General features: G+C 39.5%; 2 protein-coding genes across 2 annotated transcripts in view; one reads left to right on the top strand and one right to left on the bottom strand.

Moving 5' to 3' along the window:
- LOC143316108 (contactin-associated protein-like 4) overlaps positions 1 to 25,403 on the top strand; it is a 116,738-nt gene extending 91,335 nt beyond the window's left edge. The window contains exons 21-24 of the mRNA XM_076723819.1: positions 786 to 873; positions 22,388 to 22,603; positions 23,033 to 23,104; positions 23,961 to 25,403. Coding sequence (XP_076579934.1) covers positions 786 to 873; positions 22,388 to 22,603; positions 23,033 to 23,104; positions 23,961 to 24,157 — 573 coding nt within the window. The 3' untranslated portion in view covers positions 24,158 to 25,403. The remainder of the gene's footprint in view (positions 1 to 785; positions 874 to 22,387; positions 22,604 to 23,032; positions 23,105 to 23,960) is intronic.
- LOC143316177 (uncharacterized) lies at positions 3,629 to 8,389 on the bottom strand. Its single transcript, XM_076723953.1, has 3 exons — positions 7,388 to 8,389; positions 7,056 to 7,224; positions 3,629 to 4,177 (listed from the first exon to the last, which is right to left on the bottom strand). Exons 1-3 carry the CDS (start codon positions 8,340 to 8,342, stop codon positions 4,048 to 4,050), a joined length of 1,254 nt encoding a protein of 417 aa, XP_076580068.1. The 5' UTR covers positions 8,343 to 8,389; the 3' UTR covers positions 3,629 to 4,047.
- Positions 25,404 to 25,627: the final 224 nt, after the last annotated feature.

Raw genomic sequence — 25,627 nt, 5'->3', positions numbered from 1 at the left:
GATTCACACGGACCAATCCAGGCATTTCGATTAAAAGGTATCAGCTATAAATCCAGATGTTGTTGTTGTTGCAAAAACATCCTTCTGTGCTCTGTTAAAACACTGAATTCAACAAATAATGATATGAGAGTGAGTATCAGAGAGCAATAATCTTCAAATGATATTATAATAGACTGGAAATTTTACTTGATTGTAAAGAAAAGATCAATCCCCTCAGGCATGCCAGAGGAAACGTTGCCTCAGGCCCCAAAATGTACAGAAACAACACCTTTGAAAACCTAATAGAATAAGATTCCATAAATGCTACATTTCCTGTTTCCAAGCTGCTTTCTATTTCTCTGCTTTCTGCAGCTCCACCTCAGTCTCAGGTTGATTAACATTAGCAGATGTCTTATTGATAAATGATTCACTGAAGCCCAAATCCCTGTGTTTGCAGGTAATACATCACACCCTCTCTGTTTTATAATAAAGGGTGTCTCATTCTGAGGAATTGAACACCTCAAAAACCTGCACCACTTAGACTTCTCTGCTCAGCTACTGTGAACCACTGCATCTCAAGGGTCAATTGGTTTCCAGCTTTGGGGCTGAATCTCATTTGAATATGCAGGGAAAAGCAGAGGTTGAGCCTCCTTTGCAACCATTTGTTGAAGTTTCATCCCAGAGCAGCACTTATTTAAACACTTAACAGTGACAAACTGTCAAGGACAGATTTCTATTGTTGTCAGTCGTTGCTTTCTCCCTGCTAAGCTTTTACCTTCACGGATGCGACATACATTATCTTTCAGATCGACCAGCATGCCAGAGAGGACTTCAACTTGACATCTGATGTGGAATTCAACAGCATCAAATCGCTCATCGTGGGCAGAGTGCAGGGTAAGAGCGGCCCTCTTAGTGCAGACTCCAGCACTTTGACAGACTCATTTGAATAACAGCGATGAGATGTTTGGCCTCATGCGACAAAACACTGGTCTGAAGCTCTCTGCAGTTTTTTGTTTTTCACGTTGGGTGGACCACTGGGAAATCGGCAGTCAGAGCAATAGCTGTGGTGCTTAAAACAAAAAAAAAAAAGGAAGAAAAACATACTAAATAAGAACACAGTCATAAATGACTAAAGGTGGAGTTGTAATATGGTGTTAGATGCATTTTAGAGCCACATGGGTAAGTAAAGTCTTTGTGCTAATGATGTTTTTTTTCACTTATTGTTTTTCACCAAGTTCAGAAAATACAGTATACATTGGTGAACTTTCATCTGTGTTATTGAGGCGGTGAATAATTCAGTCTTTATGTCTGTCTAGCTGAGCAGGGCTTCCGACAGCTGTAATGGTAATAACTTTGGAAAAGGTCCTTCACTTTGTATGGTAATGAGAAGAGATTGAAAAGAACAAATGATTTAGAAGATTGGAGTCAGCACCCTGTGATTCGGCATAACAACCAATAAGTCTCAGCTGCTGTGGGTGGGGTCAAATGAAACCAGGAAGTCAGACAGTACAGTTCACTCTCTCCGTCTCTGTCTGACCGAACATTTTACTTTCAAATCACTCCTGTCAGCCTCTGCAGGTCTGATCTGTCCTCACCAGGCTTCTCTTTAAGGGGAAAGGCTTTGTATCACAGTTACAGCCATTGTGTTTCCCTGTGTTACATCTAATATTTACTTTGGATAACACCATTTGAGACAAAGTAAAAAAGCTACACATCCCCATCCCTAAACGGCTGAATATGTTCATTGACTCATTGTCATGTGGTTAATGTTGTGGAAAGGTCGCAGTTTACTCAGCTTTAAGCACCGAAGGTTAGGTTTAGGAAAAGCTGATGGTTTGTGACTGACAAGACCTACAGTACAATTCAAACATGAGGGTACAAGTTAACAAGTGTTCAAGGTGGAAGAAGTTTTCCATACTAAAGTAATTGGACATGGACTTTCCCAGGTGCTAAACGATTACAGTGCATACCACATGACCACAATGTCATCGGCTCAATTCTAGCTTTGTTGCATGTCATACCATTTTCTCTTCCCCCTTGTTTCCTTTCTACCTTTTCACTATCAGTCTGCTATTTTCATGGATTATTATAGATTTATCATCCACTAACATCGGTGACCGATGATACAGGAAGTTGGTACTGCTTCACAATAAGTCATTCAATCAGTTGCATGTAGAAGGCCAACTGGCAGTCTTAGGTTTTTGTCTAGCTGAAACAGCGCAACCAAAACTGACCAAGAATCACTAAAATATGTTGTCCTCCATCCATCCGTCCATTCATTTTCTAACCACTTATCATGTTGAGGGTCTTTTGGTGCTGGAGCCTGTTCTACCACACATTGGGTGAGGGTCAAGATACACAGTGAACAGCTTGCCAGTCACAGGGCCAACTGGCCAAAGGGTGCCTGATTCTACTAAAAACAAGGATGTTTTTGCCAATTTTGCCATTTTTGTTTCATTTTGGTTCTTTCTCAAATAATATGCCAGAGATTGAAACCAGGAATCCAGAAGAAGCAGAATCGGAAACAGAAGTAGATTATATAAAATTGTTGAATATCCCAAACCTTGGCTGAGAGGATGAGCAGTTTTTGAACCACAGTAATGAATATATTTATACATTTAAAAGGTCTCATGTCCTCCAATCATCTCAAACCACCACTTGGTGCACATGTGAGAAACAAGTAAAATTGATGCCATTTTTACTTCAGCTCCTTAATCTGTCTGGTTTTTTTTTTTTTTTTTTGACCCACACTGTAAAAAAAAAAATCTTAAAAAAACGGTAATTTTCCGGCAGCTAGGGCGCCAAAAAAATACAGTGAAATAACAAGAAATTACTTTCTCATAAAAATACAGTTTTTTTCCATAATTAAAATACAGTTTGTAGTTGTAATTTTAACAAGATTTTGCCTTATTTTCAGTTTTTTTTAACGTTTAATTAGAAACATTTTCACATTTTAAAACAATTAAATTACCTAGAAATATGGTAAGTAAATGCTGTATTACGAATAATAATGCTTAAATTTTCAGAAATGTGCTGTTATTAGTTGGTTTTAATGACATTATTTTATGGAAAGAGGTTGTATAATAATTTGTGTTTGATGTAATATAACAGTATATGACACAAAAAATAATGTGATTCATCTTTCAAAACATGTCAAAAAACTGTTGAAAAACTAGATATTGGGTTTAAAATTGCAACAATTTACTGTTAATTTTAGATCATATCAAATGTATATTTAGTTATTTTACGTTGTTTTTAACATTTAATTACAAACATTTTAGGTTTTAAAACAATGAAATTACCCAAAAAGATGGTAAATTCACATTGTAATATGAATAATAATGCTTAAATTTACAGAAATGTGCTGTTATTAGTTGGTTTTAATGGCATTATTTTATGTAAAAAGGCTGTATAATACTTTATATTAGATGTAATATGACAGTATACAACAATAATTTGATTAATCTTTCAAAACATGTCAAAAAGACATATTGGGTGTACAATTGCAAAAGTTTACTGTTTATTGTAAATGTAGTTTTTAGTTTTCTTTTACATTGATTTCCTGAATATTTAAAAGGACTTGCATCTTAAAAAAAATTCTCTGTTGTATTCAAATGAGACTAAGCTGAACAAGAACAGCTACAATTTCCCATTTTCAGTATTTTTATTAACTGTAACAGGTAACCATTATTACAGCAATATTCAAAAATCAATTGGCTGGCTGGCTCTGAAACAAAAAAAAAAATCAACTGAATTGGAAATGAAAGAAAAAAGTAAAAAAAAAAAAAAAAAAAGTTGAGTTACCAATTCACAGTATTATTTCTATCCAAGTCATCCATAACCTGGTCAAGTAACCATACATCCAAAACTTTGATGACAAACTTAGTCAAACCTCACTGTAAATGAATCTATACTCTATCCAAGGCATCCATAAGTTGGTCAAGTAATTATACATCCACAACACTGATAACAAAGCTACATAACAAATAGCTTACATGAAACCTCACTGGACATTAATCCATAACAGTCTGTAACTTGGACAAAGTATCCATAACTTGTGAGCACTTTTTATTCCCTCCACTCGTAGTCTGCAATTTTGGTGATGAGTGTGAGAACCTTTGGACTGACTGCAAGTTGTTTTTTGGTGGCGTTCCGCTCCACTTTTGATCCCTTGTCTGGATTTATCTTGAAGAGGCACCTGTGAAATGAAAAAAAAACAACAACTTTAGTAACTGTGGACTGTACTCTAATGTAATGTTTTCATACATTTGCAAAAAGGTTACACAACAGTTTAGACAGAGCTTGCTTGTGAAAGAGTATTTGGACATACAGGGAACTGTGGAACAGTGATGTAATGAAAAGATTAACATGTGAGTACTGTGTATGTGTATTGTGCATGAATGTGTATGAATGTTTGAAGGTGGTCGGAAGGACTGTTTGGTGCGAAATGGCAGCCACACTTCCCTCAGTTTGCACCAGGGCAGCTGTGGCTACAAACATAGCTTACCACCACTGGTAAGAATGTGTATGAATGAATGATGGTTTCTGTAAAGCGCTTTGGGTGCCTTGAAAAGCACTATACAAATCCAAGCCATTATTATTATTATTATTATTATTAGTAGTAGTAGTAGTATAAATACTAATTCAGGGAGAAGAACGTAACTTCGGTCAAGAGGATCTGCTACTCAAAGGTTTCTTGGGTATTTGAGTTTTGTTTTGTCATTATTTCATAAATAAGGATTAACAAGCACCTGTTTCTGTAACTTGACATGAGCATGAATCAAGGATAAATAAGAGACACAGTCAGTCTGAAAATCTGAAAAACAAAAATGAACTCTCAGGTAAAGTTCGGACCATTTTCATCCAGTAGGGGGCATCTTCACTCATTTTTTTAGTCATAACTCTCCCTTGTGATAGAAAATGACTTCATTTTTTTTATAAATTCCTGAAATTTTATTATAAAAAAATTCAAAGAGGTCAATAATACATTGTTCTACTCCATGTATGGGTCGATCTTTCATAACTCAATCAGAAAAAGAAAACAAGGTTGTTTTTCTCTTACAATAAAATCAGAACATTAAAATGAAGTTTTCGATTTTATTATTTTGTTATTGTGATATTTTGATAAATTCAGGAAATGCTTGGAGACTTGTGGAAGTGCAGGTGCTTTACTTTCAGCCTACATGCACAGCAGAGAAGCCTGACTGGAGATCAACCTGCCGACTGCCTGCAGACTGCAAGCACTCATGGCAGGAGACAGATCTACCAGACCGGACAGGACCCAGCACCATCTTCAGTAATGTCCCTTCAGCCTCAGAGATTAATAACGTTATCCAACAGCTGAGCAGAACAGTAAACTAACTTCAGCCCACAGAAATATCCACAACACAGGTCCATCTCGGCAGCTCCATGCTGCTTCTCTCTGCAACCCAACTCCACCTCCTAGTGGGGCCTCCTCAGTGGCAGTGCTGGCTCCTGTCCGGTCTGAGTGATCACCTCAGCAAGGCAAAAGTTTTTAGAGCAGTTGTTTTTACTGTGTTAATTGTTTTTCTTTTTTGTTTATCTATCAATCTACTAATCCTGTGATTCCCAGACTGTGGGCAGGTGAGCCACCATAATCATTTTCAAAATAGTATGATTTTTGTTGAATTAAAGAAAAGGATTAAATACATTATACGTATATAGGACTGGGTGATAAAACGATCTTCAATCGGGATCGCAATAAATTATTGGCTACAATTTCATCGATATCACATGGCAGAAATAAATAGCGGCCTGTCACTCTGCCATCTGTTGCTGCACCGACTGTATATAAAAGAGGGCTGCGCATAGGAAAAACCGCCTCCTGTTGTGAGCGTGTATAGTTGAGCTGCAGCTAAAGCTAAAGGGAGGAAGAGTAAAAGTTTGAAAAGAGTGAGGAAATGGGTGCAAGTGGTGCTAATGGCAAATAAAGTGACGTGAACATGTGGAGCGGTTCATGAAATAAGTCCGGCCTGGTCAGGTCGCCTGTCTTGGGTCATCATGTGTTTGAAGCCTTGCATCAGAGACCCAGCAAATTTTTTTATCAATTTTTTATGTTATTACGGAAGCCCTGAAAGGCAAGGTGGAAAAAAAAAATAAAACGGGCAATGTTTAAGTTTATCTTGTACGTACGAGATACTAACTCATACGTACGAGGTAGTATCTCGTACGTACGAGATAACTCGCAATTATTTTTTTTTTTCACCTTGCCTCTCAGGGCCACTGGCTCAGTTATTTTGGAGGAAAAAAAAAAAAAATCTGAAACGAGAGGTTTAACCTTCTCAGTTACTTTAACTACAAATATCTGCTGTAAACCACAATGGGACTGAGAGATTTCTCCATAAAATATTTATATCACATAATTTTATATAGAATTATGAATGAAAGCTCCATGTGACAACACGTAGCTGTTCCGCCACTGACAGTATGCCACGTCATCCAGACTGACCATGCAGCAAATGGGCCGCAGGCGGAAGTCGAACCTGCGACCATTGCAGAGAACTGACGGCCTCAGTACATGGGGCGCACACCCTACCAACTGAGCTATAGGGGTGCCCTGACCATCTTTATTTTGAATAAAATGTAATAATAGAATGTTAGTTTCTGGAGAGGGAAAAAAACAATGTAAATCAAACCATACTGTGGATTAGTGAACTGTCCAACCCTTAGTGAACATGAAAGTGAATCATCTTCCCAAACTGAAGCCATTCTCTGGTTTCTTCAGGATTCAGTCAGGATGCTCCATGAACTGGCAGCATCAGCATGCTGCGTTAGTGACTTTGGAGCTTCCTGCTACTTTCAGGTCAGTCCTGAATGTTTTATCTTTATCATTAAGATTAAAAAAAAGTACACTGAAATCACATTATTAGGCCTCTGAATTGTTAATGAGGGCAGAGGTGGGCTGCAAAAAATTTTGAGATTTTTAAGTGGGCCCTGAGTTGCCAAAGTTTGGGAACCCTGTACTAATCATTTCAGCACTTGAGCAGTGCTCAGTTTTACAGTATGTGCATTATATATCTTATTTTGATGTATTAAATTGACTAGTGGTGTCTTACCTCTGTAAGAACTCCAAAGTTGATGCTTGGGCTGCTGGGTAAGATATGTTCATACAGTAGTACGAACCAAACATCAGCAAAAGAGCATCACTGAAGATTCTGATGTGGCCATTCACAATGGTCTGGTCAACAGACAGCATGAAATTCTCTGCTGCCAAAGTCGAGTTTCCTGTTGTGTACAGGGACAAGAGAAGGACAAGAGAAAATTAAAATTAAATTATCATGTTACCACTGAGTCCAGTACAACAATAACAATCAAAGTAATAGTAGTAATAGTTTTCTGGTTTTTTTGGTTTTAATTTATTGTGGTGGAGAAAGACAAATATTCATACCGCACACAACAATACATGGTGTACTTGGAAGTCCAGCACAGTCCACTTCAGAGGGCAGGGTTGTTTGATCCACTTTGTAGAACATCTGTTCTTCTTCTTCATTGAAGTACTTGAGGAGCAGTGGAAGAAACACTGCAACATTCACATCTGCAACATTTTTGCTTGATGTTTCCATTTCCCTGAAGATGGTCTCCATCTTCCCTGTCTTGTCACCTGATTTAAGAAATGAAACAACTCTGGCACATTTATTGGCTATGTTTTTGTCTTCCATGTCCACACCTGTAAGCTCTTTAAAATGAGTCTTCATGCCAGTTGTCTCAAAAAGATATGGCCATTCCTTTGTCAAGTCAGAAGTCTCAGTCCCACTGATAATGTCTTTTCTCTGAGTGAAGAAAGTGGCTCTCATCATATTCTCAATGGCTTTGCTGTCACAGCATCTTTCTCTCCACATTTTCTTTAACTCTTCTTGTGCATGTTTCTGAGATTCAGGGGTTTCATCAGGTGGCAGCCGTGTTGGTTGCCAGTTTATACACCCGTAAGTGTCTAGTCTTCTTTTCTGAGTTGGCGTATCCTCTCCTTCACTGCTGCTAATACTTTGTCTCTTTAAGGAAAGTGAAGTGTTTCCTCTCTTCAGGTTATCCACTCTGCTGACCATCTGTTTGGTGAGTGAGTCATACCCACTGCCTACAACTTCACCTTCAATGATATCAGTAAATGCCACAGGGTAGGCCTTTGTCATCTTCCTAGCTATCTCACTGATATGTTTCTTCCCAGGTGTTGGGCACACGGTTAAGATTTCACTGACAGTGAGCCGTATGATTTCAAGTCTCTCACTTTTTGTTGGCCGCTTTCCTGTTTCCAGCTTTCTGATGATCTCAGATGGAATCTTCTGCCAAGGAGTTTGAAATTTGAAATGCCAGCTGTTGTCAGACAGTTGACGAGGTGTGATATCCATACTTGAACTACTTGTTGACCGTGGTGAACTCGCAGTTTCTGAGCTGTAACCACCTGGAGAGAACACAAAGAACATTAGCTGTTATTAAATAATAGGTGGGTTTTCATGGAGCCTTTTTCCTCTTTCGGGATGTTGGTTCCAGCTAAAACAATATAGAAATGACTTGGGTCATTTCTCCTCTTTTTTTAGCAGTGTTCGGACCGAGACTTGCTAGTGCTGCTGGTGAGATGCGCTGAGTCCAGGCTTCAACACCCATGGTTCTGGTCGAATTTTAATTTTCAGACCCATAAAGAACTTGTAAATGCACAGTGATGTTTACATTTTGCAGATAGAACAGAACCAGACAACATTTAGTTTCATTGTTTACATGACAAAATTTTCATTTCTTTCGGTTTAAGAAAATGTTTATTCCACCTCTCTGGGCTTGTCTATTTTGATTGAGCTGATTGTAATCAGATTATTTGGCGGCGGCGGGGGGGGGGGGGGGGGGGGGGGGTGCGCGAGCGGAGCGCCATGTAGAAGGAGAGCAGCGGTATGTGGGAGGAGAGCGGAGCAGCCGAAGACAGCCATCCTGTTAGATCACTTATAATTAAGAGGGGAAACTGCCTGCCACGTAAATCGGACAGTAAAGTAACACACTTTTTATTTTAATAAAACAGCTGAAACAGTTGTCCATACAGTGTGATATTTTTCCTCATACATCCTTCCTCAAATCACTCGCAATTAAAAGAGCAAAAAAAAAGGAGGAATGCCGCGGAATTAAATTGTCCCGTTAATAGGCTAAACATTTTTCTTATAATGGCAGTGCACACTTCAATGAAGGAACCATTAACATTTCGGCCTAAATAAACAATAAAATATTGGCTTACAGTGATGTTGGTACGCGTCGTGGTCGCACCCCAGGGACGCACCTCATTTTTCCCATGAAAAACGATACATTGTGAACAACAACTTGTGTTTAAAATCACAGTAACTAGCAAAAGAAACCTTGCTGTCAGCGGACCTGACGAGCACTGTTTCAACCCTTACTTGAGTACATTTGTGAAGAAGAAATACTACTTTTACTCCGTTACATTGGGCTAAATTCCACTCGTTACTTTGATTTTTATCCATCTTATCCAAGGCACGATCTGTTTGTTTTATTTCGTGAGCAGGCTGCGTACAGCTTGACCTGTGCTGTGGAAATGCCGAGTTCAGCTTTTGATCTGTCGCTGTCTGACTCAGCAGCCTCATGGAAGTGATATTTTACTTTTCCACATATTTTAAACAACGAAATACCTTAAATCAAGTCATTTGGTGTTTTTAAAGTCATGATATTGAGCTGAAACAGATTCTCAGCAGCAGTGCAATTACAGCCCAAAAGCAGCGCAAGCTCGAGTATCCGCGCAGTGACAAGGCGCTCTGATGCCGCCAACGACAGTGCGCCCGAGCTGTGAGCAACCGGGGTGGGGGTAGGGGGGGTGGTAATCCAAGTAGGTGAAATGGCACCCAAGCCGAGCGAGCACTCGAGTACTCGGATATCAGCTACAGCCCTAAATTTTACACAATGTATAATGTAACATGCATAATTTTAACTCAAACATCTAGATCTTTCCACAAATAGTCAGTGGATAGCATTTTAACCCCAGCAAGTAGTTAGTAGTCCTGATACTGATTGCAGTAATGGAAATGGGAGGAAATGAAAACAACTAAGCAGAGCAACGGTGGAAATATTACCTGCGTGGTCACATGGGTGAGTTCATGAGTTTTCTTTATCAGCATCGGGCTGAAAATTTTCATTTTTTCACTTACTGTTGACTGGGAGACCTGACTGTTTTTGTTGTGTGTGGTTTTTCTTTTGTTAGGTTGGAGCTTTTACTGAGTCTGAGAACATTTACGAGTGATCCAGTTTACGAGCCAGGACCAGGATAAAGGTGCAAGAAGATCCAGCCTTTTCCAACACCACAGCAGTCACGCTATAGATGACACCGTTGCTTTGGGACAGACAAGCTTGCAAGCTCTCAACATAACACACCACAAAGGGTAGCAAAGAAAATACACACCAGACTGACTATACATGGGAACTAAATGAACAACATATTCTTGTTAGGGATGCACATTTTGGATTTTTTTTATGACCGTTAACCGACGCCCTTTAACGATTAATAACCGTTAACCGATAAGATTTAAATGCCCTTCCATGCTGCCATTCCGACATTCCGTCATTCCGACATGCTGCCATTCTGACATACCACCATTTAGACATATCACCATCCCGAAATACGCTATTCCGACACACAAACGTCCCACCATTCCGACAAGGCTTTCCATGTAAGGAAAGGTTGGAATCCGCTGTCCGGTGCTGAACTGCAGATTTACAATGACGGCAAATAGTTAGATTACTCATCTAAAATGTAAAAAAAAAAAAAAAAAAAAGCTACAAGCTTTAGATATAATTAACAGTACTGTAGGCTTCAATCGTCTGCTATTGCTTTTTAAATTATGTCGAGAGCGAGCGCGCTGGTGATTTCTTTAATTGTGTGTTCTGCTTCATTTCCAAAATAAAGTTTGAGCTTCTGAAATCTGATTTTTAAACAGTTCTGATGGAGCTCAATGTTTATCTGGATGATGCGGCTTCATTCCGAACAATTTTACTGTAAACCTGGATGACCCGCGACGTGTCTGGACATAAAAAAATAATATTCAATGTAATGTGTGTTTTGTGCGTGATTGCATACAAGGATACACACCCTCCCCTACTGTACAACACGAAGGAGACTGGAATTAGTCAGTGACTTCAGGTGTCATCTGCAGAGCCGTCATTGATATCTGTAATATTAATGTTGCATATGATGCCAGCGTGCATGGAGACACACGGGCTCAGTGGAGAGCTGCGCTCCAGCTGGCTGCTGTGACAGGTCACTGACACTGTGTTTCTGCTTACAGTCATCGATATAGTGACATGTACTGTAATTGTCATGTAGCTCTCTGTTGTGAGCCACGAACTTAGTACTTGCAAGTCGCGTTTTGCTCTCTTCATCTTCGCTGTAAAGTGGGCTGTGATGGAAAGCACGTGATGGCATGTGTTGCACCTGTCAACACGCCCCCATGAGTTGATTGAATTACGTAGCTTAAAAACAAAATTGACCGTTAGTATTAATCGGTTAGAGTTACTGTTATCGGTTAACGGTTAAACGGTTAACCATGTGCATCCCTAATTCTTGTTGGGGGAACTATTGTTACTGGTGGATACAAAAGTCATTTTTTTCTGTACATTGTAATAAAATATCCTGTGTTCATCCCTGATTAGTTGTGTGTGATTTGCTACCGAATCAGAATCTAGAAAAGATAGACCCAACTTATGATACTGATTTATAAGCACACTGTCAATTCACTGCTGGTGATTGCACTATATTACAGTAAGTTACAGGTAGATTATATAATTTTTCAGTCCATCTAACCCAAAAGAGTGATTCTGTGCAATAGATGCATATACTCACCAGAAAGGGCCATCTCGTCAGACTGTGTTACTGGACTTGTACTGGTACTGGCTCTGCTGAACTGTTGGTTGCTCTGGTTGCTTGGAGGACTGTCCAAGACATCTTGCTGGCCTTAATAAAGGACAGATAGTAGTAATATTTAAACCATACAGACATCACATTGCTCAATCTGGGTATATTAATACCCAACATAATTATATACTCATTAGCCAATTGATATATTTCAAAGTGTTCCTTTCTCAATATAATGCAGTACAGTACACCACCACTAACACCCACTATGAAATCAATGATGAACAAAGTATAGTTTATAGTTATCACCTTTTTGAAAACATCAACAAAAATGTAGAGAAGATTCTTTGAAGTATAATTCATAGTAGAACTGCTGTATTGGACTGCATTAATTTGAATAGGTGTACCTAATAAGTATATTTTGACTATGTACATTTTTCTAATGTGAAAGTTTATTATGTACAAATTGAAACATACTTTTCTTTTTGAGCAGTGACAGAAGTTTCCTGGCTTCAACTGGTCTCAGGACAGAAAGGAGGTCACTCTCCTGCAGGTAGCTCAGGTCCTCCAGGTCCTCAACTCCTAAACTTTGCAGATGCTCCAGCAAAGGCTCAGGGTCTCTCAGTTTAGGAAGACTTGCTTTGATGAAAGACAGGAGCAGATTCTCTGTATCCATGACTAGGAGGACTAGAAGGGATGAAAAATACTGTTCTTCAAGCATTACTGTCAGATTTTAATCTCTCAAACTCCAGATTACTCTGAGTCAACAATGCTATGCTTAAGTGAAATTACCCTTGTCCCACAAAGCTTGTACACAGGCAAAGGATAATAATCTAGTTTCTGCTCAGGCTTCCAACATTTCATGCTCTGCCTTGCTTGTTTCACTTCATACAATGCAAACGCTGGCATATAGGACACGTCATGAGGTGTCACGATAAAGTACACATGCTGGTCCTGCGTCACAAGCAAGAGCTCAATCTGTCCGAATTCAAGTGCCTCACCTTGGTTTAAACACAGAAAGAGTCCCTTTTTGTACTGAGTGCCTTTCCACTGCACCTCGGTAGCTGACTCAACATTGGGTTCTTTGACTAAGGTTTCTCCTACTGCAGAGCGCACTGCTTCGCTGTACAGTTCAGCATGGAAAGGAGTGGAGTTCTTAACCACCAATGAGGGTGCAAAAAAGGAGCCAGAATGTAGGTATGCCTGCAGTAGCTGATGGTTCTTTGCAAGTGTGTGACATACATTTTTGAAGTTTTGTGTCCTTCGCACACATCTTTTGAAATATGAATGTTTGCTCTCGAACCTCATTGTCCACAGCCGAATGAGTGGACCAAACTTTAGTATTAAGGCAGGGTAGTGGGTGAGGTAATGATGCTTTGGTTTTAGTTTTTGTGAAGGAAAAAATTCTTTCCTTCCTTCCAGATAATCACCAATCAAAACACTGAGCAACGCAACCTGGGGTACTGATATAGTAGGGGCACAAATCAGTTCCACTAGCTCTTTCAGCTGGACAGTCAGTTGCCATACAGGATCCTCTGTGTCTGTGATCTTTTCACCAATGATAATGGGGAGAAGTCTCAGCAAAGACCAGTTTTCTGTTGCCTGGCCACCTAATTTCACACCCTTTTCTGAAACTTCAGCTGGTTTAGAGCTACCATCAGATCCCTGGTAACTAAACTGTTTGATCCTTCGATTAAGCTGTGAATATGTGAAGAATTTCTTCACCTTGACAAAATGGTTCAGGTAAATGGCAAGGTCAGATGCCACGACACCCTCAAAGAGATCATGGCCAATACAGGGTGGGAGGCCTGGCTGGCAAACATGAAAAAATGTCAGTGAATTAAAGACAGAGTTACATTTCACGCCTCTGACTATACTTGCATCACCATTTTGCAGTTCTTGAACAGTGTCATTGTACTCTTGTACTGTACGGATTGGAGCATGGTGTTCCAAATTGTCTAGCTCACTTCTGGTTACATGACAATATCGGCAGAAATGTTCAGATGTACTGAAATTTTCTGTGAATCCACCAATGTTATGTGACCCTAAATTGTCACCGGCAATGCAAAAGACAGTTGCCTTAACAATGTTTCCAGAGATATTCAGTCCATTTGTCTCCAGTTCTCCAAGATCGGTTATCAATTGAGAGAACACTTTCTCATGGCCAAAATATTTGAAATCAACTTCTCGGCACAAAAGCAAAAGCTGCAAGTTGTCGATAGTGGATCGATGAAAAGGTTCAAAATTTGCTAGAGTGAAGTAGACTCCAAGCATCTTATGTTTTTTCTTTGCAGAACCAAGGGGATTAACCACCTCAAAAGCATCTTGATAAAGTATCACTTTTAATGTGAGACCTGACTCAGCAAAAAGAGGATTGGATTTAAATACCGATCCATCACACACATCATTTAAAATATGAGGTGTACTTTCATTCTCAGATGTAGAACCCTGTTCCAGCACATCAGTATGTTTTAGCAGAGTTGTCAATGTATGCTTTATGGGAACATACTGAGCATATTGCTCCTTTCTATTTTCATCAAACCCCAAAAAAATGGGTTGTGGATGCACATATGGAAAATTCTCCTCAAAATACCGTTTTCTGTTGTAGTCTGTGGAAAGGGAGGAGCTGCAGGATCCATGAATATCTACATCATCTAGGGTCTTCAAAACATCTTCAATTTCAGTCTCAGATAGTTCAGTTTTTGTTTGAAGAGATGCTTTCAGTTGACTTTTCGTGTACTGCAGGCACATTCCATTAAGACTATTCAGTTCTTCTACGATCAACTGGATTGTAGAGGAAGGGATAAGTTGTTTCGCCTGTAGTTTCATATAAAACATGCACAGATTTCTCATGTACAAACTTTTCATTTGTGCAAGGTCTGGGACATCTGCCTCAGGCTCATCATCAGCTGCCCCTTCATCTGCCTGGCTTTCAGCAACAGAGGACTGAGACTCATTAGGAACTGAAGGAGGGCAGTATGCACCAGAGACATGCAGAGCTGTGGGGTTTTTGTGCTTCCTAGATAGGTGGGCTGTGAAAGATGATGTCACTGAAAAAGTTTTATCACAATCTTTAAAGGGGCAATGCACTACCTCTCTTCTTGAAATGTGAGATTTTAGGTGACAGAGAAGGTCTTTAAGGTCGATCAACTGTTTCTGACAATGTGGAAGTTGACATAGAAAGGGTGCCTGCAAAGTTTGAGACTGTGACACGGTAGATGACCGCCGATGATGGCGGTAAACATGACATTTAAAAGCATTGTAATTTCTGAACCGAAACTTACAACTTTCCATACAACACGCATACTGATAATGTGGCTCATTTTTATGAAGCCCTTGATGCATCACATACCCTTTTAGGGTATTCACTGAAGCACCACAACTACGACAGGTGTAATCTTTTGACATCCTTAACTGCAGTGTAGTACTCACTTTTTCATTTTACTCCATGAAATCAACTCGCACCACTTATCTGCAGAGAGAGGAAAAAAAAAACAAAAACAAATTTATGAATCATGAAATTTGCCAAAATCAAAATAAATGCTATTGGTTGTGAAATAGTTGACCTAGTTGTGTTAGCCAATCTCCCCTCAATTAACTAAAAGATGATCGTTAGCTTATCCTTTACATATTTTTCAGTATTGTTTTGAATTCCATGTTGACCAGTGACTAGTGTTGCACCAAAATGAAGATTTCAAAAACCTTAAAAAAGGCAAGAGGAAGATCAAAATGTTTGTTTTAAGAAAGAGTAACTGGTTGAAATAAACCATTACCAAATCTCAGTATCATTTATAAAATATTTGTTCTCTCTTCTTTGGAAGAAAGTACACTTAAAATGGCTCACTAGCGACACCTGCAAGTGGAGGAGAAGGAGCAGTCTGCGTGAAAAGAAAGGAGCAGGTGGGGGCTAGAGGAGGACAGGGGCTTCTGCATCAGCATTCGCGGTTCCCAGCCCCCGCGGGCTTGGCCCCCCAATAATGCATCAAAATCAGTTTTGTTGTTTTGTTTTGAGGGGACATAAGCAGGGTTCTAAATTTACTTTTTTGATCTTCTAAAGTTACCAGCCAATCAGAATTTCCACTAGCCAAATTTTTTCCCGGTGAAAATAAGAGAGATTATGAGTGCCACTTATAAGAAATATATATAAGTAACAGCCATGACTTAAACACTTGCAAAAAATTGCATTGGTAATAAATTGAATTATGTATGTACAACTAGAAAACACAAATAGTGCAGCAGTCAGTATTGCAGTCCCTCTATAAAATAAAATGAAAATAATAAAATAAAATAATAAACCACCCCCACCACTAACATTTCATTTCCTCAGAATCAAATGTCTTCAGAGCTCTCTGGAGAACTAATGGCTCCATCCTTAGGCTCTCCTGATGACTTCGGGCACTCTCATGGTCCTTTACTGCCTCGACTTTAAAATTATTAGTCCCCACCACAAAATTATTCGTCTTGTTTTTTTCTTTCGTGTACATGCGGCAGTCCCTACAAAACATGACGGCATTTTCGTGATCAAACACAAGCCATTCACGACCTGTCAGCCATTTAGCGTTAAACTTTCTTTTCTTCGTTTCGCACGCTTTGTCGACATTCTCATCCCCTGCCTCCTTCCTCTTCTCGCGCCCAGACGTCTGTCCCAACCACCGCAGCATTTAGTTTAACTTTACTTTTTACTTTTAGCTAGCTCCGTCTCCTTTTTTACAGTTTATACGCCGCCGTTCATTCTTCTTCTTCTTTGTGTTTGCGTTTCCATGGTTTCTCGCGCCGGTTGCACTACAGACTGTAGTGTGCCTGCGCAGTGCGCACAGCCAAAGGCCGTCTTGTACGTCATCACGTAGCATTACGACAGTGTTCATGGGAAATGTAGGACGGACTGCAGAGCGGCTCTGCCTGACATGATTGCCTAATGTATTACCGGCCAAATTGGCTAGTAAGTTTTTATTTACACCCGCCAATATGAATTTTAGCCCGCATTTGGCGGGTTGGCGGGTGTTAATTTAGAACCCTGGACATAAGTGTCCCTAAGGGTATTAAATGTATGTAATTTTTTTTTGCCAACAATGCATTATTGACGTTAGAAAATTTTCAAAACCAAATTTTGAAAAGTTACATAAAATTAAGCTTCCTATTCTAGCCAGAAATCATGCCATTTCAAGTCATACAGTGGAAGTTATGGACAAAAAACTAGTGAAAATGTAGAAGGGGGTTAATAATCGATTATTGTTCATTGTTGCAGCTCTAAACAAATGTTCGTCTTTTTCTCCGCTTGTGTCAGTTAGTTCGCAAAAGCAAACGTAATGGCTTACGGTTAAGTGGTAAGCTAACGTTAGTGGCTGGTCTAGGTGAATACTAAATGCAGCTCCAGACGCCGACGGCCATGCTTTTGTCATCATAGTTAGCTAACATTTCAATTGACGACATGCCAGCGGATTCGGTGCCTTTTGCCGACTGACTAAACTCAAAGGCATGGTGGTAAATAAAGCTAATGCTACTCAGCTTCAGTTTGATACTTGCCTTCTACCTTCGTCCTTCCGTTAGCTGCTGTCAGCACGAAGTTCTGTCAGGTGAACTGGAACCGCCGCGCAGTGGTTGTTGATCTTGTTAAGTGTCACGTCGAAACAGCCAATGGCATGTCATCTTCTCCTTTTCTGTCGACCAACCCAAACAGGAACCGCGCTTTTTACTCCAATGGCACGTCGTATCACGTTCAGGGCCCAGTCTGTGCCGAGAGACTTTTTTTTTGTGTACGTGTGTGTTTGTGCAAGGAGACGTTGCAGCAGTAGAATGTCTCCTGATTACACTGTGAAATACAATTATATATATTAGCCTGTGGTCCTGATTCATACTTTCTGTTCCTATAAATTATATGTTGGTGCAGGTGGTAGGTTGAGGAAACAGGGTCTGCAGGGTCTACTAACATCATCCAGACTCCAGTCATGCATCATTTTGTTCAATCTAAAAGTCACAGCATCATCAAGATTTCTCAACAACATCAGGTACACTGGTATGATGATGGCTAGGTTATACTTGTATATTACTTCATGGAGAAATACTCTGACTACAACACTACAGCCGCAGTATCCTCCTTTGAAATTTCTATTCTGGGTCAAAATAACTGCTTTAGTTTGCCCATTTGATATTAATAAAAGATCAAATTAATGCTGTCCATTGAATGAGTAAGTGTTTATGAGTATTAAGAAATCATTTATTATCTTGCAGAAAAAGTAGATGTGTTACAGTTTGCTATAGATAGACCCAAATGCAGGACACAGACAAGCAAGATAAAGGTAAGGGGGTTGTATATCAAAAACGGTGAGGCTGGATGAGGGAGGTAATCCTGGTGACGGTCCGAGGAAATGGAGCTGGTGGCAGGGAACTGAGGCAAGGTTGGGGGTAATGGCTAAAAGGGGAGCATTGCAGGGATGTGGGCAGATGAAAAGCATGTAGTTTATGTGGTTTTATCCTGGTGTTGGCCTCCTTCACTTCCAGTTACTTTTCTTGGTTTGTTTTATTGTGACAGATACTGAGATTTGTTTGCCAATACAACAGCATTTACTTTCCCTGGAGACCATTGCTACATTTAAACTGCATGTCATATTAGCCTATTAGCAGTTTTAGGCAGCTCACAAATGTTTATTTTCATTAACTACGGTCATTTCAGTAGCCTACACAGAGCAGTCCAAATCATTCATCTTCACGATGTATGCAGTTTCACTTTAGAGGTGGCTCAAATTAAATTAAATGAAATAGCAGTTAAGTTTTAACCTCAACATTAAAGTTAACATTTGCAGTACATATACAAATGCTGAAGGTACACCAGGAGGTTGAGTGGTTCTGATGGCAGTGGTCATGCAGGAGCAAGGGTCTGCAGGAAATCCTTTTGAAACTCATGACAAGTCATTCATACTCAGACTGCAAACTTTTTCCTGGATTAAAATCAGGTGGTGGTAACTTTGATAGGCCTAAACTGATTTACAGTCTGGCTATAAAAAATGCCCTTGACAATATGAGCATGCCATGAGTGACATGAGAACATCCAGTCATCAAACAGTGTGTCTGTTTCAGTTCTGAAGCAGCAGCTGCAATAAAGTAGCAGCATATCTATTAGTGAAATGCTTTATTGAAAGCATTTAATTGCAACTCACTTGGTAGTGCTGATGCCCCATAAGCAGAGGCATGCAGCCCTAAAGTCCAACTCTTTGCTTAGCATATTATTCACCCTCTCAAGCTTTCCCCTTTCCCTATGTCTCTTTAGATGTCCTTTCAAAATAAATGTTAATATAATGTTAATAAATATTACCATCTAGAAATTACAGTAATTGTAGTTATTTTCAATGAAAATATTAGTCAATTAACAAAGAAATTATAGTAAAATTACAAATTTTTACTATTAATTCCTCAGTAATTTTAAAAGATTTTTTCCTTTTTTTAGAGTTTTATAGTTGGATTTTACAGTTTATTCCCTTAAATAACAGACAAATATTTGTGAAATAACGATACATTTGTGAACGTATTTTAACAATAAATATATGTATTTCTAATGGGGTTTTTTGTAAAAGAACAGAAATATTGTGTGTTTTCACAGTTACAGTGATTTCACGTTATTTTACATTTGACATGTAAAATCACAGTCTATTTTTGTAAATTAAATGGTATTTTAAAAATACAGAAAAAATCTGTAAAATAGACAGGAAAATTCTGTTATATTACAATTTTTTTTTACAGTGCAGGCCATGTTAGTATGTGACCCAGCATTCCCTCTGCTGAGCCAGAGGACTCAGGCAGTCATATCAGTATCAGAGAGGCAGCAAGATAGTTGATATACTGTCACTCCCTGCCAACGCTGTCATCCATCAGCCTAACTAATGGACCAGGAAAGAATGGAGAGACTGAGAGGCTCACAGACAGGAAGAGAGAGAGATGATGAAGAGAGAAGGAGAGTTTGGGGTAGAGAGCAGCAGCTGGGCGGAGGTGGACGGTAATCTTCAGTTCATGGATACAAGCTCAGTGCTGTCAGTGTGGGGTTTGACGACTCGCACAAACATCCAATCATCTGTCTTGGCGAGGGCAGAGACTCTATTCAACACTAATACTCTACATCCTAGGATCTCCTGTGCTTCATTTCACTTGTTTCGCTCCAAATGTTTAGCTTTTTTTTTTTTGACTATATTCCTGGATCTTCCTTTCTCACAAAGACAACATGTTTGACTACTTAATACAGCAAGTAAAACATGTGCACATGCGTGTTGGGTGAAGCTCATTTGTTTTTACTTAAAGAGACAAAATCGCCCATCTGCATGTGCTTTAATTTATTCTTGAGAAAATAGTGAAAGGTAGAGATAAAGTGTGTCTTCTTACACAACGGAGAAAAAGTACAGTACACTAATGCAGGCTTGGCTATCTTATTTTACATCTGTTACGTAAATCTCTAATCTCTATTAACTTTTCTGCGATCTCAATAATCCCCCCCTTTTTGCAGGCTGTTCAATAAATATCCATATGTCACAGGATATATATTTCAAAGTTGAATTATTTCCTGCTGCTCGCAAGGTTTAAAAAACTTAATCAAACCTGATTAAATATACAGCTGATAAACAGCCCTCTCCAGCCAGGCCACTCTGTAGTGTCCCATCAATGCAGTGAAAAGAAGTATCAGGTTAGGTGTCAGGTTATAATGATGTGCCGGGTAATCAAACTGCACTGCAGGAATAATTGTAGTTCATGCTGACATTTATCAAGATTTTTATTTAGCCCATGCCATCACAAATAGTGATGTTGTGAGTACATTAACTACAAGTGACACACAGTTTTGTTATGGCAGGTTAGAGGCAATCAGTGAGTGACAAAAACTCAAGTTTTACCTATAAAAATATTGTCTCTGATATTCAGCACTAACACATAAAAGCATAAACATTTTGATCTATGCATGTATATCATAATATTCTGCTGGACAGGCCTAAACACCGGGTTGCTCTCTCTCATTATTAGAAATTGCAACATCAATTTCCATAATTATGCAGATGATACCCAGCTATATGTCTGTAAGCTCGAATGATTACAGGTCTATCAACAGCTTAATTGCATGTATCAGTGTGCGGATGACTCAGAGCTTATGACAGCTAAAACAAGACAAAACTGAGATCCTTGTTATTGGAGCAAAAGCTGAGAGAAAAACTGTCTGAACACCTAAGTCTACGTACGCTACACACCAAGGAACAGGTCATAAACTTGGTTTTGAACATCACATATTATACACATTAGGAACATGTCTTCAGTGTCCTTCTTTCATTTAAGGACTATTGAGTCAGAGGATACTCATGGTCCCAGGAGGATGAATCCTAATGTCTTTGGTGACCCCTCAGAAGTTTTCCCTCATTACACTTTCACACTAAAACCTGGACTTGTACACAAGTAATCTAATAATGTAAAAGGTAGATTACCATGAAACTTGCTCAGCATATTCATGCTGCAAAGGGAATAAATCCTTTGATTTTAATGACCCAAATGCCTTCCCTCCAGCACCACCGTTACTGGTACCCCTCTAAAAATAGAAAAGTAGCAGTTATGTAGCTTGTTTCATTCACTTTCATATTGTAGTGTGGTTTGAGACTTGCGTCATATATTAAAACTGCTACTTATGGTGTGTTGCACTCAAAAGCTAGCTTCTATTTCAACAAAACAGGTCAACATCTTGTCTCCTTTTTCATTGTGTTTTCCAACACAATGTAAGAACACATCCCAAATCATTCATTTGAATGAGGTGGATCCATTGAAGTCTTCCAGCAAAAGAGTTGAACCTCCTCCTTAAAGTGGATTTTCTGTATTGTATATTATTGTCTCACCAGCACCCAAAAACAACAAGCCCCCACTTAAACAGCCCCTGGCATTTTGTTAACCCAGTTTTCCATCTGAACGCCCACTGGGAAAGAGAAGGTGCTGATCTCCTCACTCAAACCATTGCAGGAGCACAAGGAGTAAAAAAAACCCAATGGAGGATCAGCCAGTCTCCCCAACAGTAATGTTCACAGATGGAGGAGATGTCCAGTGCCAGTATTAAGTGCTGATGCGGGAAGTAGTGCAACCTCTATGTCCTGTGGCATGACAAAGGGAAAGGATACAGAACATGTTTGATGCTGGACACTATGATTGATGTCCACAACATGAGCCACTGATGTTTATATTTTACCTTAACTATGACCTCCAACAAGTGTCTCAGTTTCCTACAGTTGCACTTACCTTAACCATAGCAGGCATGAATATTCTAGGAACAATTTTTCAAAACTTGGTCTTCAGCATTCAAAAAACATCATGTGTGGTTTTTCAATATCATCCACCCTTGGGGGGGTGGGGGTGGGGGTTGGAAAACTCAAAATGGATATTAAAATGATCAAGACATAGATAGATAGCACTGATCATCACGTACGTGGTCTCATCAAGATAAATGTTTATCACTGCTGTATTTTAATTGTGTAGCTGGAACTTGCTGATAACAAATGTGTGTTCTCACTCCGTCTCTCTTGTCTGTGTTTCTCTCTCTGCGCTCAGAGTCTGATGAGTTGGATGAAGAGCTGGCCGGGTTGGCCTCTCTTGGCTTCACCGGCTGTCTGTCTGGTGTTCGATTTAACTCCATCAGTCCTCTGAAGGCTGCTCTGCTGCACCCTGACAGCCCTGTTAGTGTCACTGGCCCGTTGGCCCAGTCGAGCTGTGGTTCATCCTCTCCAGCCAATCCCTACGCTGCAGAAACCACACGCTCCTTATCAGGTACAAGGATCCAACTCAGCCCTTTTATCCTATACTATACTGTAGAACATATATGTCATTAGCTAACCACCCCGGCCTCTCCCAGAGTGGGAATCTGTCTGGTGGGCCAGAAATATTATTCTTAGGGCTCTTCATTAGACTTTTTTATGGGCTCATTAACCATCATCCTCGGTAAGCAGGCAGAGCGACACTACAACAGATGAGATTAGTCAGACAACTGTAGTGAAGTCCTTTGAGGCCGAGCTGAGGTTTTCGAATGAGCACTTTCTGACTGATGTTCTCTCACTGACTCTACCTTCTCCTCATCTGTCCCCATACACTCCTTCACCTCATCGCTCTGTATCTTTTTCTGTGAATGCTTTTGCCTTTAATTTCTGGACCCTGTGTCTATATTTGATCTTTGTTTTCTCTCCGTCTTACTCTCTACAGACCAACCTGGTTCAGTGGATCCAGGTCAGCCTTTAGTCAACACCATCAGGAGTGACTCAGCTCTAATCGGAGGTAATGAAATCCATCATGGCAGCAGTTGACAGTTTAATGATAAGATTTTGGGCCTGAATTCACACAATGCATGAAAACTTTGCTGACAAAAGGATTTCAGATTTTCCCATTTCCATTTTAAAACCACTTTAATGGAACATTCAACTCAGTCAAGCACTATTTTGTCTCCCAAGTTTGCTTTAGAAATCAAACTAGAAGATTTAGTGATATAAATTGAGTTTATTTATACCGAAAAACAAAACTTTGGAAAAATGTTCCAGATAGGATGCATAATCCTCTTTTGGGGAATGGAAATCACAAAGGAAAACCCCGTAATCCTTAGTCACAACCCTGTGCTCACAGCAACTGCAGTGTTTTTACAGTTTTTAATGTGGTATTTTAAACTCAGATGAAATGTCAGGAAGGTGAAGACTGGCTAAACCAACAGTGTCCCAAAACAACACCCATTAAGATATCAGTGCTCCTCTGCAAAGTCAAGCATGGTGATACTGGATGCAGTATTTATAACGTAACAGAGGACAGAAATAGTCTGAATTAATCTTACGACTTTGTTCTTTAAATGTAAATAGCTTTTTTCATTAATATACATTTTAAAAGAAACAGACATAATCATAGAAAAGAAATTACTCAGGGTCAATCTATAAAACTGCTCCATAGTGCTTCTACAGGTCAAAACCTCCACAGGGTACCCTTAACGCACAGATATGAGAGATATCAATCGATCCATCAATGTAGCTTTGCCAAGAACATAAGCAGATTTTCCAAAATTAAGTATTCCTTGAAGAAATCAGGTTGCCTGCGTTCATGCATGTGACTCTGAAGCGAAAGTCATTTCTCTTTATTTTTGTGTTTTAAGGGGTAATTGCTTTGGTGATCTTCGTCACTGTGTCCGCATTGGCCATAATGGCCAGATTCATCTGCAGCAGGAAAGAGACGTATCGAAACCAGGAAGTGAAAGCAGCTCAGCCTGAAGACGGCCACGAGTTCCCCTTCAGCAGCCAGGCGGACTCTCAGGGCGCTCCTGGTGAAAACCAGAAGGAGTATTTTATTTAGCAGGAGCCCTGACCTCCAGCTGACCTGACAGGACAGAGCGGGAGGATTTACCAAGAGCTCAGTGCTTTACTAGACACAGAGCACCTCAGCCACTGGCACCAGTGACTGAACAAGATGTGAGGTCAAAAACAGAACAATTCATGATTTTCTTTTCTTCTGTTCTGGTGTCACTTTGAGGGTGTCAATATTTAAAAATGTAAATGTTTATTTGTGTGCTTATACTGTAACACTATTTCTCTGCCATACTGAAATGTTTAAAATAACTTATTAAAAGGCAACATGCAGAATAGATGTGATGATCAAAACACAACTTTGTTCCAGTTTAACTAGACTTTTGGACTCAGTGTTCATTTCTAAAAAACTTTTTCTATGAGGATGATGAACGGTGTGTGAGATGTCAGAGCCATACACTTTGTGTCATAATGTGGGACGACTGGAGGACTGACATGTGTGTTTCACATCAACACAAAAGAGCTCAGCCATGGCACAGTCGCAGAATCAACTAAAATCCATCTGTTATAACATAATTTCAGCACCTGCTGTATATATGAATACAAAATTAAAGTCACTGGAAAAACTTAACTTCCACACTTTACCTCTGAGTTAGTCAGGAGGCTTTTATGTTACTCGCTGTGCTTTTTCTTTATATGATGAGAAAATTAAAGATCTACACCAAGTGTTTTTACATTCACGTCCTGCCTGTTCACCTGCAGTGAGCAGCCAGCACCAAAACTCTTTCAACAGTGAAGTTTAAGGCAGCGTGGACTATAAAACGCAGACTGTCTGTCACTTCCTTGGCTCTGCAAACATTTAATGTGTTTTTGCTGAAGCACTAATCTGTGTTTGCCTGACAGGTAGACGAGAAGAGATAATCAGAACAGGAAATAAAAAGAATTGAAGAGAAGCTGACAATGAGACATAAATAATGCAATGAAAACCAGCCATCCAAATATTCATATTGGATATTTATACTCCACTGTCTCTGCAATAGTTTGGATCAAGGGTGGGATTTTAAGAGGAGAGAAGCAGAAAATGCGTTTTTCCCATCTCAGTGTGGGTTCATGCTCAGTGATTTTACCTCATTACTGCTGACTTGAGGTATTTGTTCTTTGTTTCTCTCGCACAACTCGGTCTCCAAGATGTTTCTATTGTTAAAATAATAATGTGCAACATTTTCATATGAACATGTCTCTTTTGATACTCTTTAGCACAAAATAATCCCACACAATAGTGATATACACTTCATGAAAGCGCTCACATTTGAACACCTGCTGTCTGGCACCTCTTTCTCTGAAAATTCCTGTGGCGCATTTAAAGCAATTCATTTTATATTTCCTGGGTGGTTAACAATAGCCACGATTGCAGCTGTGCATGAACAATGAAAGGAGTGCCACAAAGCTCAACTAAGAAGTCCCAAGGACCGTTTGATAGGAAATGTAGAGCAAAAACACCAGACACCAGCTCAGTGTT

The sequence above is a fragment of the Chaetodon auriga genome, chromosome 3 (assembly GCF_051107435.1).
Source record: "Chaetodon auriga isolate fChaAug3 chromosome 3, fChaAug3.hap1, whole genome shotgun sequence".
Classification (NCBI taxonomy): Eukaryota; Metazoa; Chordata; class Actinopteri; order Chaetodontiformes; family Chaetodontidae; genus Chaetodon; species Chaetodon auriga.
The sequence above is the reverse complement of the archived record's forward strand: the minus strand, read 5'-3'. Positions and strand labels throughout refer to the sequence as shown.

Bases quoted from the DNA above. Each gene is read 5' to 3' on its own strand.
- LOC143316177 (XM_076723953.1), bottom strand. From the start codon at position 8,342: ATGGATATCACACCTCGTCAACTGTCTGACAACAGCTGGCATTTCAAA. The intron at 7,225-7,387 runs GTATGAATATTT...TGTACACAACAG, and splicing joins ACCATGTATTGTTGTGTGCG to GAAACTCGACTTTGGCAGCA. The intron at 4,178-7,055 runs GTAAGACACCAC...TTCATTTCACAG, and splicing joins ACTTTGGAGTTCTTACAGAG to GTGCCTCTTCAAGATAAATC.